Genomic DNA, 20,937 nt, shown 5'->3' on the forward strand with positions numbered 1-20,937 from the left:
ATACTGTATATCATAGACGCGCCAGCTTTGCCTACCCCTAGCTATGTCGTCATGGCCGCCCAATGCGAAGGATGCCGGACATTGTAGTTCAGTGATCGGAAGCTAATGAGCTCACATTCAATGGGGCGTGAGGACGGGGAATGCTGTTCGGGGTCCCGCGTTAATGACAGCCTGCACCTCTTTTCCTAGTAGATGGTACAGTCCTTCCTCAGAGGCGGACGGTTCCTTTCCCGAAAAAGGGGGTGTTCACAGAAAATGGAGTCGCTGCCTTTTGTAAGAAACGGCCCAATTCTCCACCGGCCTGTCTGGCGCAGCACCGGCTGACCCGACGGGGTTGAGCCCGGCGAGGGCTTATTTATAAGGCTTTTCCATGGAGGCCGGTGGGGCTTTCAGGAGAAGGACGCGGGAGCGAAGGAGGCGGAGGCGGCCGGGCCGAGGGGCGGATTCGCCCGGCGTCCATTGCCGAGGCCGCTCTCGCTCCGCTTCTCCGCCGGCTCGCAAGAAACTGAACTCTGACGAAGGCGAGGAAGAGCCGGAGGAGCCGAAGGCGGAGGTACAGGCGGAGCAGAATGGCGGCTGAGAGGCCCCATTGTGGCAGAAGGACAGAGTTGGGGAGGGGCCGTAGAGGTCCTCTAGACTAGTCCAGGGGGCCCCGGAGGCCTTTTGGACGCCAGGGTCCAGGGGTAGGCAAAGTGGGCTCTTCTGTGACGTGTGGACTCCAACTCCCAGAATTCCTGAGCTAGCATGACTGGCTAAGGAATTCTGGGGGTTGAAGTCCACAAGTCCCAAAAGAGCCCCTCCCCCTGCCCTGGACCATTAATAGGAATCCGACTTGCAGCTTGTTGAAGCCCCTGGATTCTCAGTGACGGGATGGGGTCCTTATAGGGTCCTCCGGGCATTCTTTCCCTTCTCCTTTCTCCCCCCGCCCCTTTTTTTTATTCATTCATTCATTCGACTTCTATTCCGCCCAATCCCAAAGGACTCAGGGCGGTTTACAACAGTATAAAATACAAAACAATAAAAAAGAAGTCAAATATAAAACTGAGTTTGTCTGTCTCGCCAATTTCTCTTTCTCCCCCTCTCCCCCCCCTCCTTTGTCTGTCTTTCTTGGGCACTCGATGCTGAAAAGATCCGCCATCACTGCCATAGCCATTGATAAATTTACCATCAGTCAATTACAGGTGGCTGCTTTACTCAGACCAGCTTACAAATCTCTTAACACCATGAAATATCACCTGCCTATCTCAGATCCTTGGGAAGGACTCTGTAAGTGGGTAAAAGTGACAAAATCTATATCATTCTCAGAGTTGTATGTTTTGCCAAACAAACAAATATTTTATTATCCAAGATATACTGTATTTTTCAGAGTGTAAGATGCACCTTAGTTTCTGGGGAGGAAAACGGAAAGAATCTGCTTACCAGGTATTCATCTGGCTACCATCCTTAGTCTGGTCAGCTTCAGCACATTATTTTATCCCCTGGTGAAGGGCTTAAAAAAATATTTATTCTGAGAGAGTAACAATGAAAAAGCTTGCAAGCCAGTAGGAGGTGGGAAGAAACTTATTTGGAGCAAGTTAGAGCAATGAAAAAAACTTCGAAAAAGACGTAGGGCTTGGAAAACATTCTTTGCAGAGAGAAATAAAGAGCCTGCAAGGTAAAAACTGGGAAGATTGTTAGCAGCTAGTTAGGGCTGGGGGGGAAAGCTACATTCGTAGTATAAGGTGCACCCAAATTATCAGCCTCTTTTAGGGAGGAAAATGTGCATCTTATACTCTGAAAAATACGGTAAATGCTTAGCACTAAGTCTCATTCACCTTTTTTTTTCTTTTTTCAGTATTTTGACAGCGATGATATGTTTGCAGACTATGACAGCTTTTCTATCAATGACTCTTTCTTGACTGAAATGGATGGTTTAGAGCAAAAGCACATGGCCTTTAGTAAGAATAGTCTGGATCCCGACAGTTTAGATCCCAACATTGCTGTGCAGCCTGTAGGTGGAGTTACTCAGGGGTCAAATGCCAGGAACCTGGCACAGGTATTTTCAGAGACAGACGCTGCCATCAGCTCCAGAGAGACACAAGGAGGTGATTCTTTGCAAAGGATGAAGGGAGAGGGGAACAGCTCAGAGCCTCGGGATCCTGACTTAGAAAGCCTTCCGTCCTCCCAGCTTCTCTTTCGTCAACAGTCGGGTGAATCTTCTCGGGAGGCCATAAAAGAAAGGCCCTGCCAGCTGGACGTCTCAGATCGGACGTTCTGCAGTGACACAGAGACGAATAAAGGAGGCGGTGGATCAGGGAGAGCTGCTTTGTTTGAGCCAAGGAGGCGGAAGAGTCTCAAAGACCATCTCAAAAATGCCATGGCTGGGAACGCCAGGTCCTCTGCTTCGATGATTTCCAAAAGCAAACAGCTGAAAGAAGCTATTGTAACTGAAGAAACGGCCACTGTGGAGACAGCGGACAGCTTGGCCTTTGTGGACATTGGTCCTTTTTACGGTTTACCCACCAAAGTCAAGGAACTGCTGCTACAGATCAGAGGCATTGAGAAGCTTTATGGTAACATCATCAATTTCTGTTTGCTGTGACCTTTGCTACTATGATAAATGTCAGTACAATGTAATCTTTGCTTGTTTTGTTTCTGAAAACAAATTATTTTACGCTTAGTCCTTGACTTACAACACAACTGTAATTATGATTACAGTTACACAGCTGCAATGTCAGTCATATTTAAACATAGTACAGTGGTACCTGTACCTAAGAACGCCTCCACTTATCAACTTTTCTAGATACGAACTGGGTGTTCAAGATTTTTTTTGCCTCTTCTCAAGAACCATTTTCCACTTACAAACCGGACCCTCCAAAACTGTAACCGGAAAAGGCGGGGAGAAGCCTCCGTGGGGCCTCTCTAGGAATCTCCTGGGAGGAAACAGGGCTAGAAAAGGCAGAGAGAAGCCTCCGTGGGGCCTCTCTAGGAATGTCCTGGGAGGAAACAGGGCCTCCACCCTCCCTGTGGTTTCCCCAATCCCACACATTATTTGCTTTTGCATTGATTCCTATGGGAAAAATGGCTTCTTCTTACAAACATTTCTACCTAAGAACCTGGTCAAGGAACAAATTAAGTTCGTAAGTAGAGGTACCATTGTACTGACATTAATTTCATCATCATCATCATCATCATCTTTTAAAGGTCCCATAATGACTTGCGGGGTGGAATCCAGGTAGCTGAATGGAGTTAGCAGAGCATTTAATGACCGGATGTCCTTCCTGTCATCAATGTGAAGTTTTGTTCAACAGATGTATATTCTCATTGCACCCAGAGAGAGAGAGAGAGAGAAATATTTGCCTCTAGCTAGGATCGAACTAACAGCCTCCTGATTGTGAGATAAGGACTTCATCTCTAGGCCACCGCACCACTTTCCCACATTAATTTCATAATACTGACATTAATTTCATAGATCTACCATGGTAATGCTTCCTTTTTAGCAAGTTCTTTTTAAATGTTTCCCAGGCACTTCTCAAACTGTGCCATTTATACGTGAGTTTTCGTTCAAGGTCCTGTAGTGTTTTCTTAGAATCCCCAAACAGATGAGTTTTCTTCGTGAGTCACTCTGAATGACCCCCAGGAAAGGAAGACTCTAAGAAAAGACTCTTTTTCGTTTTTACAGACTGGCAGCACGATTGTTTAACATCTGAATCCCTGCAAAAGCGAAGGAACCTCATCTATTCCTTGCCGACCAGTGGGGGGAAAACGCTCGTGGCTGAGATTTTAATCCTCCGAGAATTACTCTGCAAACAACTGGATGTGTTAATGATCCTTCCTTACGTGGCTTTAGTCCAGGAGAAGGTGCGAAAACCAGGTGGACACTCATCCACCTCCTGATACTCGATTGCCTCCCATCCTCAGCAGGGTCTCCACGTGGGCGAGGAGAAAGGGCTGGGCTTGAACGGCTGAAATTCCAATTCTGTGGTGCGGGTAGTCCTCAGTTTACAGTTTATTTATTTATTTATTAAATTTGTATGCCGCCCCTCTCCGTAGACTCGCTCTGTTTTTAAAAAGTGCTATTTCATTGATAATAGTAATAGAGAAGGATTTAGTTTTTTCTCCTCACAAAGTATAAAACATAATTATAAGTTAATATATTGTTCTTAAATGTTTGTTGTGTTTTTTTTATATGTGTATCTGTGTATTGTATTGTTTGTTATATGTTTTTTAACAAAGAAATTCAATAAAAACTTTTTATAAAGTGCTATTGCTAACATGCTGTAAGCCGCCCTGAGTCTAAGGAGAAGGGTGGCATCAAAATTTGAATAAATAAATAGATAAATATGGTCAAAGTTTGGATTCTTTGCAACTGGCTCATATTTGGGAGGGTTGCCGTGTCCTGGGGTTGGGGGGTGGGCTTGTCATGTAAAATCCCCTTTTGTGACCTTCTGACAAGCGAAGTCAATGGAGGAGCCAGATTCACTAACTTAACACCTGCAGTGATTTCCTATCCCGCCAGCTGTGCCAAGAAGGATCCTAAAATGTGACCAAACTCACTTAGCGACTGTCTGACTTTAGCAATGGAAATTTGGGGGTGAATTCCGATCGTAATTCGAAGACTGCCCGTACTGGAGATCAAGCGGCTGACGGCCGAGGAAAGGCCCACGTTTTATTTGCTCTTGTGAAATTGAACCATTGTAAAATTGGCCTCAGTGGTGCAGCAGTTGGAGTGCAGTATTATTATTATTTATTATTATTTATTAGATTTGTATGCCGCCCCTCTCCATAGACTTGGGGCGGCTCACAACAATAACAAAGACAAATCTAATAATTTAAAAAACACTAAAAACCCCATTATTAAAAGCAAGCATACCCACAAACATACCATGCATAAACTGCATAGGCCCAGGGGAGACGTCTCAGTTCCCCCATGCCTGACGGCAGAGGTGGGTTTTAAGGAGTTTATGAAAGGCAAGGAGTACTACAAGCTACTTCTGCCGGCTGCCTGCAATTTAGCAGTTCGAATCTCAACAGCCTCAGGGTGGACTCGGCCCTCCATCCTTCCCAGGTCTGAGATAAAATGAGGACCCAGATTGTTGTGTGTGGGGCAATAGGCTGACTTTGTAAAACGCTTAGAGAGGGCTGTAGTGTTATATGTGTCTAAGTGCTATTGCTAATTTCCCCCCCTTCATGTTCTAGGTCGGGAGTTTGTGTGGTTTTGGGATGGAACTTGGTTTCTTGGTGGAAGAATATGCAGGAAGTAAAGGGAGGATTCCTCCCATCAAGAGGAGGCAGAAGAAGTCCGTGTACGTTGCTACTATCGAAAAGGGCCACAGCCTGGTCAATGCCCTAATAGAAGCAGGAAGGATCGACACCCTCGGCCTAGTAGTAGTGGACGAGGTTTGTTACTAAACAACGATAAAAAACATTGGGTTTGTGCTCCGTAAATTATTTCACAGCTTTGTGGTTTTCATGATATCTTTTTTCTCATTTAAAGTTGCATATGCTTGGAGAAGGCAGCCGTGGAGGGATCCTGGAAATGACCCTGTCTAAGGTTTTATATGCAAGCAGTAAGTTTAATTCTTCTACAATACCTGGAAAGACTGAAAAACCCATGGCACACACACACCACAGGTGGCACGTGGAGCCGTGGGGGAGAGCACGCGAGGCTTTCCCATGTTTCAGCTCCAGCACGCATGCATAATAATAATAATAATAATAATTTATTAGATTTGTATGCCGCCCCTCTCTGGAGACTCGGAGCGGCTCCCAACAATTACAATATAACAAATCCAATAATAAAAAGACATCTAAAAACACTTCATGAAAACCATGCAACACAACACACAATCATACCATACATAAACTATGTGCGCTGGCCAGCTGGTTTTTGGCCTTGAGGAAGCTGTTTCTGTCTCTTCCTCCGGACGCTTCAGGTTCCGGTTCATCAGTAGAGGCACCGCTGCACTAAGGGGCTTATTTTCGGAGGTGGTGGGGTGTGAATGTTTGTCTGGTGGTGGGCACAATTCACAAAGCACCTGTTTTATGTCTTGTGTGTGTGTTTATATTTGAAAAAATCGATAAAAATATATTAAAAAATAAGTTGAGGACGATCTATAAAGTAAACAGCATTGGTCAGAGCCTGCCTTGCAAACGGCATGTCTTACCCTTTTTTCCCAAGAAAAGGGCAATAGAATTCTTTAAAAAAACAGCCTCTGAGGCACATTCCGAAGTTAAATCACATTGGTTTCAGTAACACTTAGTTATCATTGATGGATATTTGAAGAGTTCATTACTATATGTGCTTTTAAGAAGAACAAGTTCTCCTCTTAGAGGTTTTCAGATACGCATGCTGTTTGTATTGGATAGGTATTCATGTAAGAGGTTGTAGACATTCTTTCACTAATTTTGTTTGTAATAATGGGTCCTTGCATATTTAAATCTTAAGCAGGCGTGTTTAGCACTTAAGCCTGACCCTGTTTTATTTTTGCATAGAAACAACTCAGATCATTGGGATGAGTGCCACATTACGAAATGTGGAAGACTTACAGCAGTTCCTGAAAGCAGAATTCTACACAAGTAATTTCAGACCTGTACGTTATTGGATTTTTAAAATTGTATCGGACTTTCTAAAAAATAATTGTTGCGTAATAGCAGAGTCATAAGTTCTATAGAGAATTTGAGAGAAAAAAATAGGGAAATTATTTGAAAATGTAGGTTTGATCTGTTATTAAAGTCACTTTGATGTTTATTATGAAAGATCTGAAAATATGTTTACTTTCTTGTCGCAACTGTAGAAGAAGGAACATAAAAGGGTTTTTTTTCTTAAAACAGTAGGGGATTAATTTAATCTTAATTAAATTTGTATTATACTAATTCTCTATATTTAAAAAATCCAGCAAGAACTATGGATGTGCTTCCTCGGGAGAAAAATCTAGAAACTATAGGCAGTCCTTGATCTAATTATTCTCTGTACCTCCCCATAATATAGGTTGAATTGAAAGAGTATGTGAAAATACAGGACAGCATCTACGAAACTAGTAGCAAAGCAGAAAATGGCCTGGCGTTTTCACGGCTCCTTGATTTCAAGGTAATACGGCTAAATGTGCAGGCCTCCCTTTCAAGCGCAGCTTTTTCAAGACCATTTTTCCTGTCATTTGTCATTGCTGAGCACCCTAGGGCAGAGGTTCTCCCTCACAGGGGTTCTAGTCATTCCCAACATCGTGGTTTCTAAGCCGAAGTGCCAGCACGGTCCGAAGACATCTCCGTGGCCATGTGGCCGGCATGACTAAATGCCAAAGGCCCACGGAGCGCTATTCCCTCCCCACCAAAGTCGGACCCTATTTTCCTACTTGCATTTTGAGGTGCTTTTGAACTGCTCGGCTGGCAGAAGCTGGGACAAGTAACTGGAGCTCAACCCATTATGTGGCGCTGGGGATTCGAACTGCTGAAGTGCCAACCTTCTGATCGACGAGCTCAGCGTCTTAGCCACTAAGCCACCATTTCCCCATACTAGGCGCCATAACAGTCTCTAAAACGGGGCTGCCCAAAATGTGCGGCACACTTTCCTCGAGGAGGTGCAGCTAGTGTCTAGGACAGTGATGGCGAAGCTTTTCTTCCATGGGTATGCCCTATTGCACATGCGCGAGGGCCCACACCCATAATTCAATGCCATGGAAGGGCAAAAACAGCTTCCCCTGCCCCCTGGAGGCCCTCTGGAGGCCGGAAACAGCCTGTTCCCCAACTTCTGCTAGACCCACTGGGCTCGTGTTTTGCCCTCTCCAGTCTCCAAAGGCTTCCCTGGAGGGTACAAACGCACTCCCCGTCCCCCCCGGAGACTCTCTGGAAGCCAAAATGCCCCCCCAGAGCTTCTGTGTGAGCCAAAAACCAGCTGGTCGGCACACACATGCGCGTTGGAGCTGAGCTAAGGCAACCGCTTGTGTGGCAGCAGATATGGCTCCATGTGCCATACCATAAGTTCACCATCACTGGTCTAGAGATACATGAAGAATCTTTAAATGGTCCATTGTTACAATAAATTTACTTTCCCCAAAATATTTCAAATGAGTAACATGGTGCTGGAAGAGACACAAACTTTGGCTTTTTAATTTTTTTATGCTTTAAAAAAAGATATATTGTATTGTTTTCATTGTCCATTTGTATTTGTATTTTTAGGGAAAGTGTGTGTACTAAGATTACACTATTAGCAATATTCCCCAACCTTAGCAATTTTAAGATGTCTGGACTTCAACTCCAGAACACGTGGCTGGCTGGGGTGTGGTGGAAATTGAAGTCTTGAAACGGCTAAGATTGGGAAACGCTGCAGTAACGTTAGGTAGGATGGCAAAAGGTTTAAGAACCGCTACTCTAAAATATCATAAGTAAACAACACCTACAGTCCTTAACTTTGAAGTTACTTCTTCACTTTTTGAACATAATTTAATTATCAGCTTTGCTGATCTTGATTCGACTGCCATAAGTGGGAGTTGTAACCCACTGAGGAATTAAATGCTTATCTTGTATTTATTTTCAGAAATTATTCAGTAGATTAAGTACAGTGGAACCTCTACTTATGAACTTAATTCGTTCCCTGACCAGGTTCTTAAGTAGAAAAGTTTGTAAGAAGAAGCCATTTTTCCCATAGGAATCAATGTAAAAGCAAATAAGGCGTGCGATTGGGGAAACCACAGGGAGGGTGGAGGCCCTGTTTCCCACCAGGAGATTCCCAGGGAGGCCCCACAGAGGCTTCTCCTCGCCTTTTCCAGTCCTGTTTCCTCCCAGGAGATTCCTAGAGAGGCCCTACAGAGGCTTCTCCCCACGTTTTCCGGTCCTGTTTCCTCCCAGGAGATTCCTAGAGAAGCCCCACAGAGGTTTCTCCCCACTTTTTCCGGTTACAGTTTTGGAGGCTTGGGTTTGTAAGTGGAAAATGGTACTTGAGAAGAGGCAAAAAAATCTTGAACACCCGGTTCTTATCTAGTGAAAGTTCGTAAGTAGAGACGTTCTTAGGTAGAGGTCCCACTGTACATTGAAAGCAAATATTTAAAAGTCAGGCATCAAGGAGGGATAGTTTGGTCATTTGCTTTCTCTGTATCCAATTAAAGATCTTGAAGTTTGGAATGAATATTTCAACAACTTGAGATTACAACAACTTGCTTCCATTTAGAAATAACTTTGCTTAATATTCTAGTATTCCAGTGAACTGCAGAAGGTGGATCCTGATCATCTTATTGCATTGGTCACAGAGGTCATTCCCCAGTACTCCTGCCTTGTCTTCTGTCCTACTAAAAAGAACTGTGAAAATGTAGCAGGCATGATATGCAAACACATAAACGGGTATGTTTCCTACGTGTACACTTACAATTGCTAAACCAGTCTTTCTCAACCCTGGTCAGTTTAAGTTATGTGGACTTCATATCCCAGAATTCCTCAGTCAGCCATGCTGCCCAAGGAACTTTGGAAGTTGAAGTCCAGAGAGCTTTAAAGCAGCCAAGGTTGAGACATGTTATTCTAAATGGATATTTCCATGAATCTCCTGGTGTCAGTCAATTTGATGCAGAAATATTGTAAAGCATCGCAGGAGGGTATGTTTATCTAGTATGTCAAGAATTGCAGCCATGGCCATAGAGCAGGGCTCCCCAGACGTAGCAACTCTTAGGGCCCCTGGACTTCCAACTCCCAGAACTCTCCAGGCCTCATGGCTGGCTGAGCAGTTCTGAGAGTTGAAGAACTCAAGTGAGGAGTGACTAGCTGGAGAATTCACATAACCACAGCAGGACGTGGCCGTCACTTCAAAGTCAGGTTGTAAGTAAGGTTTGGGGAGGACTGTTGTAATTTTGGCTGCTGAGGGAGAAGTCCTAAGTCAAAGACTACCTGGACATGTGAACCTTTGGTGCATGCTGTGATTGACTAAATTCAAAGAGCTTGTTATGTTTGGAACAAAAGGAGGCGTGTCCCCCCTTTGCCTAACCCTGACCTTTCTTTCCTCAGGGACCTTAGAAAGACCAAGGAGAAAGAAAAACACAATCTCCTAAAAGAGCTGAGAAGCATCTGCAGTGGGAAACTTTGCCCAGTCCTGAGACGGACGGTTCCGTTTGGAATTGCCTACCACCACGGCGGTCTCACCAGCGACGAGCGGAAATGCATCGAAGCGGCTTATTCCTCCGGCCTCCTCTGCCTGCTGACCTGCACCTCCACGCTGGCTGCAGGGGTGAACCTGCCCGCTCGAAGGTGGCTATACTGGCTTTTCTCCTTAAGGTCCATGGCGTGAAATATGGCAATAAAAATCCTCATTCCTTTCCCTGAATCCACAAAAGGCGATGTGGCGCCATGAGCCGAGGGATGCTCCTTAAGCGCCCAAGTGGGCTTTCGGCTGGGCCACTCGGGGGAGAAAGCCAGAAGGGCTTCGGACCGGAAGCGCTTGGAACGGGGCGGGCTCTGCGCTTTTCTCTAGGGCAGCGCGAAGGCCCCTTGTTTCCTTCTCTGGCAGCACCTGGGATACGGGATCGTTCAGGCTCCCGAGCACCACCACACCCACAAAATAAGCCACGCCCACAGCACAGCAGTAAAAAATTTGGCAGCACTTCACTGCTTTTCCTCCATATGTGCCATGTTTTCCTGAAAATAAGACCCTGTCTGATATTTTCTTTGAACCCTGAAATAAGCCCTTGGCCTTATTGCCATGCACTGAGAAATCCCGATTGGGCTTATTATCAGGGAGGTCTTATTTGGGGTCCGTGTAATCACCAGTTGGGCTAAAGTGAAAGGATGGCCCATGCGCTGGCATTTTGAAAGAGTGGCTTTCGTGTCTTAACTGTATCAGCTTTTATTCCAGAGCAGGTACATATTGAAGTAAAGTCTTGATTTGATTTAAACATTCTTATGGCTTAGATATCCCACTTTATTAATAATAATTCCCTTTTGCACATTATTTCATTGTGCATTCGAAACAAAGGTTCTGCTTTCTACCGAGGCTATTTTTTTTTGTTTTAGTGTTTTATAATTTAAAATATTGTATGATTCGTCTGTTCTTGAAGAACATTCAGTAAAATCTTCTTTTTGCATTAATTACCTTAAACTGCTCAAACAAAATAAAGGGAACACTTAAGCAACAACAGAATATAACTCCAAGTGAATCAAACTTCTGTGAAATCAAACTGTCCACTTAGGAAGCAACACTGACTGACCCTCAATTTCACCTGCTGTTGTGCAAACTATTCATTCAGATCCAGGGTGTGTTATTTCCGTGTTCCCTTTAATTTTTCTGAGCCGTATATTTTCAAGCACTTTTGCTCAATGAGGAAAGGGGGGTGGGGTGGGGGGGAATGGATGTGAGAGCGAAGTAATTAAAGTTCATGTCCATGGATCCCACAGGGTTATTTTAAGAGCGCCGTACGTGGCCACAGACTTCTTGAAGAAGAACCAGTACAAACAGATGATTGGCCGAGCTGGTCGTGCCGGCCTCGACAAGGTTGGCGAAAGCATCCTGATTGTGCAAGAGAAAGACAAGAAGCTGGTAACTTAAGTGAAAAGTCATCAGGATTAATTGATGAAATAGTAATGAGAGGAGTTCAAACATATGAGACCTTAGTCTGACATTATATGTTTCTTCTTTTGCCAAGTACATTTAAAGATTTTGCTTCACTTTAGAACATGGGGGCCAAGCTCCGTCTGATCACGTGACGCATCGCGATGTATCGCAACATTTTCCCCCTTGCGGAGTCAGAGTGGACATGGCCTGCGCATGGCTCACCCAGTCCATGGGCCGCCAGTGTGACACATTCGCTGTAGAAGGACAAATAAGTTCCTCATAGTTATGTCACTGCGCTGAGTAATATTATAACCTAAGTTTACCAATGTTTGTTCCTTTGGTTTAGTAGGAAGTGTGCCCCATTTTCAGCAATTGAGGGCAGGATTGTGGCATTAAAGGACAATTGTGTTTATTCATTAATGGAATCAATTTAGTAGTCCTACATTACAAAAACCTAAAAGCAGGGGGGGGGGGGTGTTTCCTATTCCCCTGCATCTTGGTACTGCAAGGATACTGCAAAAACATGTTTGAGAAGATAATATTCCTAATAATGAATGACTTCGATTGGTGAGAGAATACAGAGCAAGGCTTTAATTGCAAGAAAGAATTAAAATAATGCTCAGAATATAAGGGAGCAGGGATTTCGTAAAGTTATAAACATGTATCAGAATCATAACTATTTTTTTTACTATGTTTCATTCATACATGCTGTAAATTTGTTTTTAAGGTTCAAAATTTAATAACCAGTCCCCTAGAAAGCTGTTACAGCACCCTTCTGCTTGAATCCAGCAAGGGCATCCGAAGTTTACTCTTATCGGTGGTTGGCTTAAAGGTGGGTCATTATAAAAGGTTAATTTTCAGCTACAACGCTTTAAGGATAAATCAGTTAAGAGCAGTTCATATAATAGCAATAACACACCGTTTTGCAGCCCTCTCTAAACAGTTTACAGAGTCGGTCTATGGCCCCCCAACAACCTGGTTCCCCATTTAACCAACCTCGGAAGGACGGGAGGCAGAGTCCACCTTGAGCCCTGTCAAGATTTAACTCCAGGCTGTAGGCAGAGTTTGCCTTACAATACTACTGCACTACTCTAACCCTGTGCCCTCAAGGCTTCTTTTACTCTCTTGAGTAAAACAACTAAAGATAAAATTATCTTCTGTCATTGCTGTAAATGAATGAATGAATGAAGGAATCCCAGCGACCGGTTAGGTCCCACAGAGTTGGCCTTCTCCGAGTCCCGTCGACTAAACAATGTCGTTTGGCGGGACCCAGGGGAAGAGCCTTCTCTGTGGTGGCCCCGACCCTCTGGAACCAGCTCTCCCCAGATATCAGAGTTGCCCCCACCCTCCTTGCCTTTCGCAAGCTCCTTAAAACCCACCTCTGTCGTCAGGCATGGGGGAACTGAGATATTCCCTTCCCCCTAGGCTTATAGAATGTATACATGGGATGCTTGTGTGTATGATTGGGTCTTTTAGATTGTTTTTAATATTGGATTTGTTTACATTGTCTTTTTGTATTGTTGTTAGCCGCCCCGAGTCTTCGGAGAGGGGCAGCATACAAATCTGATAAATACAAATACAAATTGTTTTGTCTCTCAAACGAAGCCTCTCGTTAGTTTAACATATTTGGCTCTTGGCCTTCGGTTGCAGATAGCGAACAACCCTGAGGAAATACACCAGTTCATGCGCACCACCTTGCTCAGTGCGCAGCCACAGCTCCTGCCTACAAAGAGCCTGCGGGACGTGACGGTGGAAGCTCTGCAGTGGCTGAAACAAAACGGGCTGCTGAGCGAGAAGGGAAATCCTGGCAGCGGAGAGAGCGGTCAGAATGATCTCGGGGTCACTCAGCTGGGCCGAGCCACCTTCAAAGGTAAAAGGGTCTTTGCGCTACTGGTTAAGATGAAGTTCAGTGGAATCAGCCTCGCTGATAAGCGGAATGGAGTAGCCGCGGGAAGGTCGCGGGAAAGAGAAAGTCACGCAGCAGTGCAAGCTCCGTCCCTTTTGTGCGCACAACAGAAAGTGTCGGGCCCCCGTCGTCGGAGCCTGAATCCACGGCAGAGGACCAGATGGAGCCGGGGCCAACAGACACCGAGGCTTCGAGGCCCAGTTGGCTTTGGAGCGATGCCGGAGGAGGCCCCCCTGGGGACCGAGGCTGAAGGAGGAGACACTGTTGGGGGGGGAGGGGGCGTTGGACGGGAACAAACCCTGAATTTGTGGAGCTTTGTGTGCCATTGCCGACATCCGTATTAAGCACACAGTAATACGTAGCCTTAGCAAGAGTAACCACAATAGCCACCAACAATACATTACAATCCAGCTACAGAGCAACACATCTGTCTCCCTTGGAAACATAGAAACATAGAAGATTGACAGCAGAAAAAGACCTCCTGGTCCATCTAGTCTGCCCTTATACAATTTCCTGTATTTTATCTGAGGATGGATCTATGTTTATCCCAGGCATGTTTAAATTCAGTTACTGTGGATTTTCCAACCATGTCTGCTGGAAGTTTGTTCCAAGGATCTACTACTCTTTCAGTGAAATCATATTTTCTCACATTGCTTCTGCTCTTTCTCCCAACTAACTAATTGCAGCCCTTGCTCTTAAAGTAACATTATACTGTTTCCTCCAAACCTACATTGCTGGTCAGTTCATATAATGACAAACCCAACTGGTGAAGTAGGTACGGTAGCACTGACCATCCCTGGTTTCAATCCTATCTTAGGATCAGTTGAGTTGGCCCATTGCGAGACCCTCTACGCAGACCTGAAGAAAGGACTTGAGGGGCTAATACTGGAAAGCTACCTTCATTTGATCTACTTGGTAACACCCTACGACATGATCCCCCAGTGTAGCCCAAATTGGATGGTCTATTTTAAACAGGTAAGGGGCTTCCCCCCCAAATAGCATCACTGGGTGTCTTCTCCCTAAGCCTGGAATAATAGGGAGGAGTATAACTAACCATACCGCGGTACTAAATTTCATTAGGAAGAGATTCTTGCTTGTTGTTGTTTTTTGAATAACCTCTCTGTCTACACAAAAATTGTGTGTTTAGTCTCCTTGGCACACTCAATGCAGTATAAATGAAATGGATTGATTTATACATATGCTACTGGGAACAGGGTAAACTAAGAAGTTAAAACCATGCAGATAGAGTGTTTAGATCGTTCAAAAGTTTGTTTGCTATTAGAAGTTGAAAATTGAGGGCTTTTATGCAGAGGTTCAGATTTTACCAAATATATCATAAGAGTTTTTATTTATAGGGAAAATGTATATGAAATACTAGCTAACTTAATATGTATTCATTTATTTTAATACATGTATATACCAGTCCCATGCAGTCATATTTCAAAGCAGCGTGCAAGTTAAAAAACTGAGATACAGTGATTAAAACAACAAAATACTGCCATGAAACCGAAGCTCATTGAAACAATCAGGTTAACCTTTGTAACCTTGGCAACTTGAAGACCTGTGGACTTCAACTCCCAGAGTTCCTCAGCCACCAACGCAAATCTGACTGAGGAATTCTGGGAGTTGAAGTCCAGAAGTCTTCAAGTTGCCAAGGTTGCAGACCCCTGACCTAAGGAGAGCAAAAACCGAGATCATTTATTCAAGGACCGCACAAAATGGCCCAGGGAGAAGATCTTGGTCTTTGTTATGCCTCTGGGGAAGAAGGATAATAAATTCTGCGAGGCCATCACAGAGAAGGCTCGTCACTTGCCCAGCTTTTACAAGTAGCCATTTTCAGTAGCTTCCCCTCTTGCGTGTTAGTGGAAATTCAGTCTGCTTCACCCCCTCTTGAGCTTCAGGAAAAGGATAAAGACTTTTTGTTCCATCTCGCTCAGGAGGTGAGTGAAGTTTGCTGCTACAGGTTTCTAAGTTCTGGTTTCTTATCTTTTTTTATTTTTTTAATACATTTCTGAATATTATGCAATGTTGACATTGTTCGCCATGGACATCCTTCCCACCAGGATGCACATATCTTTGCATTCACACCTATTTGAAGATGAATAAATGCTACAGCTCAGTTTTAGTATTTGTCATGTAGCATAGGATAGATCAGGGCTCGGCAAAGTGGGCTCTTCCATGACACGTGGACTTCAACTCCCAGAATCCCTCAGCTAGCATGATTGGCTCAGGAATTCTGGGAGTTGAAGCCCACGAGTCATAGAAGAGCCAACTTTGCCTCCTACCCCTGGGATAGATTGTGTCCTCTCTTTGCTATTTGCTTAACTTTGGCTGGTTGTGATTTGTTTGCTTGTTTCAGTTCAATCAACTAAGTCCAGTGGAACAAGAAGTAAGCAGCACGGTTGGGGTGCCAGAGAGCTTCATTACCAAAAAGGCCTCTGGACGAGCCATCAAGAATGTAAGAGAAGCCCTTGTTGATTAAACCTTGTACCTAAATGACCTCCAGAAAAATACTACAAATATTCATTTCAGTTTCTCTTCCTTCTCTTCCCCACTTTCTCTTGCTGTTTAAGCTCCTTCTTAAAGTAGCAATAGCTAAACAAGAGGATTTTGAAAATATTGCCAGGATTTCTGAAATACTGGAGAATCCCATGTTGAAATCTCCATGCTGATGTGTCATAAACCACATTGAGTAACACTCACTGGTTTTGTCATTGTTTCTGTAGCTACATTTGGTAGTTTCTGTGTGAGAGAGAGAAAAATGCTGTTGTGTTGCCTTGACTTCCTTTCCACCATGGTTAGAATGGTGAGGGGCGGCATACCTATCCAATTAAATATAAATGAATAAAATATAAACATAATGCAGTGTTGCAGCTAATTCTGCTGACTAGGGGCTACCGGTTCGATCCTGACTGGCTCCAGGTGGACTCAGCCTCCCATCTTTCCGAGGTCAGGAAAACGAGGAGCCAGAGTGTTGGAGGCCATAATGCGGATTCTGTGAACTGGGCTTAGCGGAGGCTGTGGAGCATTGCAAAGCTGGACATAGATCTAAGTGCTAATGTATTGAAGTAGAGGTGACATTCAATCGTAATCTTACGTGTGTGCATGATCTAATGATCAAAATGTGAATGCCTAATCTAAGGAAAGTACAAACACAAAAGAATTAAACTAATTGTACATATTGAATAAAGGAAAATGTTTTTAACTGTAATCTCAGAATCAGCAGAAAAATTCTCCCGTTGCATTTCCCTTATTCTTGCAAATTCTATTTTGGAAGTGATGGTGTGACTGTGGCCCTTAGACATGTGCTTCACTCTTTCTGCATTGTGAAATACACAGCCGTTAGAGTTCTCTGTTGTTTTCAGTGTCTGTATGAACTTGGTATCTCTTTAGGAACTGGACAGCCATACCGTCAATAGACTTTACCTGTCGCTCATCCTTCACACCTTGTTAAGAGAGACCAACATATGGGACGTGTCAGAAACATTCAACATCCCACGAGGATTTGTCCAATCTCTTCTCAATTCAGCCGCTGCCTTCGCCTCCTCCGTTTTCCATTTCTGCGAGGTAACGTGCAACCTCTAAACAATTCACTGCCACCCTTCACTACTCTTCTTTGGAGAAAAAGTTATTACCGTATTTCTCAGACTATAAGACGCACCAAGATTTGAAAGATTTGAGGCAAGTAAGTGGGTGGGGGAAGGTTTTGTCCTCCTTGGCCCCCAGGAGCATTCTGCAAAAACACAACAAACCCCATCCCATTTCTCACTTAAGCAGAGGGTTTGGGAGAAACACTTCACAGTGTTCCTAGAGGCTGGGGGAAGCCAAAAAACCCCTGTTTTTAACCTTTTCCCCACAAAAACAAGGGTGTTTTGCCTTCCCAAAGCCACCAGCCTCCCAAACCCTTTGTGCGCCCTATTTTTGCAAAAAACATTTTCCACAAAAATGAGACTTGAGGGCGCAGCTTCAGAAGGCCAAAAATGGCAATGGCTGTATTCGGTGTACAAGACACACCAACATTTTCACCCTCTTTTGGGGGGAGGGGAAAGCTGCGTCTTATACTCCAAAAAATATGGTATTTCTTTGGTAATCATCGCATACAATTTCCCTTCTTAAATTTAGAATCACTTATCAGTGTATTACTTTACTCCCCTACTGAACCATTGTCAAACTGAAAACGATAGACTGTTGGACCTTGTAATTTTATGTGTTTCATTTTGAAATAAATCTGATATTTTATTTATATGATTGATTGATTGATTGGTTGGAATTTATATGGTCACCCATTCACTCTCAATGACTCTGGGGGCCTTGCAAAAATAAAATTGTCCCTTTGCGAATATAGTCTTCGGAGAGGGGCGGCATACAAGTCCAACTAATAAATAAATAAATAAATAGTAATGCATTGACCTTCCCCAGGATATTATTTTTATTTCGTTATCACAACATGATGTTACGTTATCGCATTGTAACATCCAAATATGTGGGGCCCAATTTAACCCTTTTATGCAGTGGTGAAATCCGGTTCTCTCGGCATGGCTGGGTGGGTGTGGTGTGGGTGGGTGGGTGGGCGTGGCAGGGGGAGGGTACTGCAAAATGCCCACTCCCTCCCCATTCCTTGGGCCGGCCAGAGGTGGCATTTGCTGGTTCTCTGAACTACTCAAAATTTCCACGACTGGTTCTACAGAACCTGTCAGAACCTGCTGAATGTCAGCCCAGCTTTTATCCATTGGAAGAGAAGAAATTGAGCAGGGTTTGATTGACAACTTTCTAAATAAAAGTGACCAAGAGAACTGTGGCTAATGTGTTTTCTTACAGGAGCTGGAAGAGTTTTGGGTTTATAAAGCTCTCCTGCCAGAACTGACCAAGAGGCTAAGCTATTGCGTTAAAGCAGAACTTATTCCTCTTATGGAGGTGGCGGGAGTTTTGGAGGTGAGTGACAGTTTATATGAATTATTTTTACAAATCAATTAACCATGAAGGTTTTCAGAAACCCAAGCCCAACGTAAGGGAAACTTCTAAGATTTCTTCGGGTTGGTCACTACATAGGTAGCCCTTGATTTTCAACAGTCCATCTAGTGCAGGGGTATCAAATTCAAGGCCCACGGGGGCCAACCTGGACACAACAATGGACCGGCCCACAGTGGTTCCACCCGTGAAAATGGGCGAAGACAGATGGTAGCAGCTACTTAGTTTTCATCAGAGAGACGTTGTGGGTCTGTTGTGGTTGGGGAATTCTGGGAATTGAAGTTCACGGGTCTTAAAGCTGCCAAGCCTGGGCACCCCTGATGTGCCCAAGAAGAGCCGGGGTGGCGCAGTGGTTAGAGTGCGGCACTGCTGGCTTCTTAAGCTAACTGCTAGCTGTAGGTCAGCAGTTCAAATCTCACCAGCGGCTCAAGGTCGACTCAGCCGTCCGTCCTTCCGAGGTGGGGGGGTCAAATGAGGCCCCAGATTGTGGGGGGCAATTTGTTGATTCTGCCAACCGCTTAGAGGGGGCTGGAAAAGCACCGTGAAGGGGTATTTGGGTCTAAATTCTATTGTTATTGACGTTTATTGTCTTGGGCCATTGTTTATTAGCTTCTCCGCTGCTTCACAGGCTCGAGCCAAGCAACTCTACAACTCGGGCTATAAAACTTTAGCCCACTTGGCCAATGCGGATCCAGAACATCTGGTCAAGAGTGTTGCCCATATGTCCAGGACTCAGGCCAGGAGAATAGTTTCCTCTGCAAAGGCAAGTAAAGCAGGAGCGAGAGACTCTGGACCAAGTTCTTCTCTTGTAAGTGAGGAAAGAGCCGGGGTGGCGCAGCGGGGAGAGTGCGGCACTGCAGGCCACTCAAGCTGACGGTAGATCTGCAGGTCAGCGGTTCAAATCTCATCACCGGCACTGCAGGCTTCTTAAGCTAATTGCTAGCTGTAGCTCAGCAGTTCAAATCTCACCACCTGCTCCAGGTTGACTCAGCCTTCCCTCCTTCCGAGGTGGGTCAAATGAGGACCCGAATTGGGGCGGGGGCAATATGCTGGCTCTGTTAAAAAGTGTGATTGCTAACACGTTGTAAACTGCCCTGAGTCTAAGGAGGAGGGCAGCATTAAAAAATCTAATTAATAAATAAAATTAATAAAGGTCTTACAAAGTCCTCGGTAGAAATCTAGAATGAAAATAATCTCCATCTTTGGCAACTAGCAGGTCCAAAGACAGGCTACAAGAATGGTGGAAGGTCTTCAGCATAAAACGTATCAGGAAACACTTCATGGACTCCATCTGTAGAGTCTGGAGGACAGAAGGAAAAGGGGGGACACGATCGAAACATTTAAATACGTCAAAGGGTTAAATAAGGTCCAGGAGGGAAGTGTTTTTAATAGGAAAGTGAACACAAGGACAAGGGGGCCACAATCTGAAGTTAGTTGGGGGAAAGATCAGAAGCCACATGAGAAAATATTATTTGACTGAAAAAGTAGTAGAAATTGGATCAAATAAATAAGGAAGGAAGGAAGGAAGGAAGGAAGGAAGGAAGGAAGGAAGGAAGGAAGGAAGGAAGGAAGGAAGGAAGGAAGGAAGGAAGGAAGGAAAGAAAGAGTTGGTGTGTTTTTTAACCTGAATGCAAGCATTGATTGATCTGGGAGAAAATAAAGTTGGAAGCCTTATAAGTCCAGGGGCGTCTCTGCTCCAATGAATGTTCTCCCAAAGGCGATTTTGAAAAGAGGCAACTGGACTTTCTGAGGGTTTTTTTTTCTTTGAAGACGTTTCTCTTCTCATTCAAGAAGCTTCTTCAACTCTGACTCAATGGTGGTGAACGGAAGGGTTTATACAAAGAATGCAAACAACCAGCTGTCTGCATGGAGTATAAATCCTTCCATTCTCCAACCCTCCAGTCAGAACGGAAGAAGCTTCTCGGATGAGAAGAAAAACGAGAAAGTCAAGTCAGCTCTTGAAAAAAAAGACACCACTTGAGACCACCATGACCTGGAGGACCGAGACTCATTGTCACAGACCAATGAGTTCTGTATAAGGCCTCTTGGGAGCTTTGGGGTCCCAGATACACAGTAAATGCACTACAGTACAAAGGTGTTCAACTTTTTTTGTCTCTGACTGCAGATGCTGCTGGCTGAGAAGACGGAGGCTTTACAAGAAGAAGTTGAAGAACTATTGCGGATACCCACAGATGTTCCATGAGGCCTTTTATTTTTCTCTAAATCCAAGAACCAAGAGATCAGAGGTCTTCAAACCTGGCAACTTTAAGACTTGTGGACTTCAACTACCAGAATTCTCCAGCCACCTGTGCTGGGAGTTGAAGTCCACAAGTCTTAAAATTGCCAAGTTTGGGGACACTTACAATAGGTTATCTGCTGCCTTGATCACTGTTTGTATTTACTGTATATATATATATATATATATATATATATAAATGTAATAAAGTCTATACCACAGAAAATATATATTTAAAAATCATCAGCATGTTTTGGCTTTTGTACATAATAAAATTATATTTTTTGCAATCTGCATTGTATTTTATCTTTCGGAGATATT

At 44.2% G+C, this 20,937-nt stretch overlaps 1 protein-coding gene across 2 annotated transcripts; it reads left to right on the forward strand.

The window, feature by feature from the left end:
• Positions 1-85: 85 nt before the first annotated feature.
• Positions 86-20,910, forward strand: HELQ (helicase, POLQ like). 2 transcript variants are annotated; one of them, XM_070758072.1, is made up of 18 exons: positions 86-553; positions 1,835-2,552; positions 3,662-3,840; positions 5,179-5,379; positions 5,477-5,549; positions 6,475-6,572; positions 6,971-7,069; positions 9,167-9,312; positions 9,967-10,206; positions 11,350-11,491; positions 12,234-12,338; positions 13,157-13,376; positions 14,230-14,387; positions 15,772-15,870; positions 16,806-16,979; positions 18,231-18,344; positions 19,009-19,143; positions 20,506-20,910. In XM_070758072.1, exons 1-18 carry the CDS (start codon positions 371-373, stop codon positions 20,581-20,583), a joined length of 3,162 nt encoding a protein of 1,053 aa, XP_070614173.1. In that variant the 5' UTR covers positions 86-370; the 3' UTR covers positions 20,584-20,910. The 2 variants fall into 2 exon arrangements, with proteins under 2 accessions (XP_070614173.1, XP_070614174.1); XM_070758073.1 differs by lacking the exon at positions 86-553 and adding an exon at positions 1,194-1,266.
• Positions 20,911-20,937: the final 27 nt, after the last annotated feature.

The sequence above is a fragment of the Erythrolamprus reginae genome, chromosome 7, assembly GCF_031021105.1.
Source record: "Erythrolamprus reginae isolate rEryReg1 chromosome 7, rEryReg1.hap1, whole genome shotgun sequence".
Lineage (NCBI taxonomy): Eukaryota > Metazoa > Chordata > Lepidosauria > Squamata > Dipsadidae > Erythrolamprus > Erythrolamprus reginae.

Excerpts from the sequence above, each read along its gene's own strand:
- HELQ (XM_070758072.1), top strand. The coding sequence starts at position 371 with ATGGAGGCCGGTGGGGCTTTCAGGAGAAGGACGCGGGAGCGAAGGAGG. Across the intron at positions 554-1,834 it reads CGGAGGAGCCGAAGGCGGAG|TATTTTGACAGCGATGATAT; the intron begins GTACAGGCGGAG and ends TTCTTTTTTCAG. Across the intron at positions 10,207-11,349 it reads GTGAACCTGCCCGCTCGAAG|GGTTATTTTAAGAGCGCCGT; the intron begins GTGGCTATACTG and ends TGGATCCCACAG.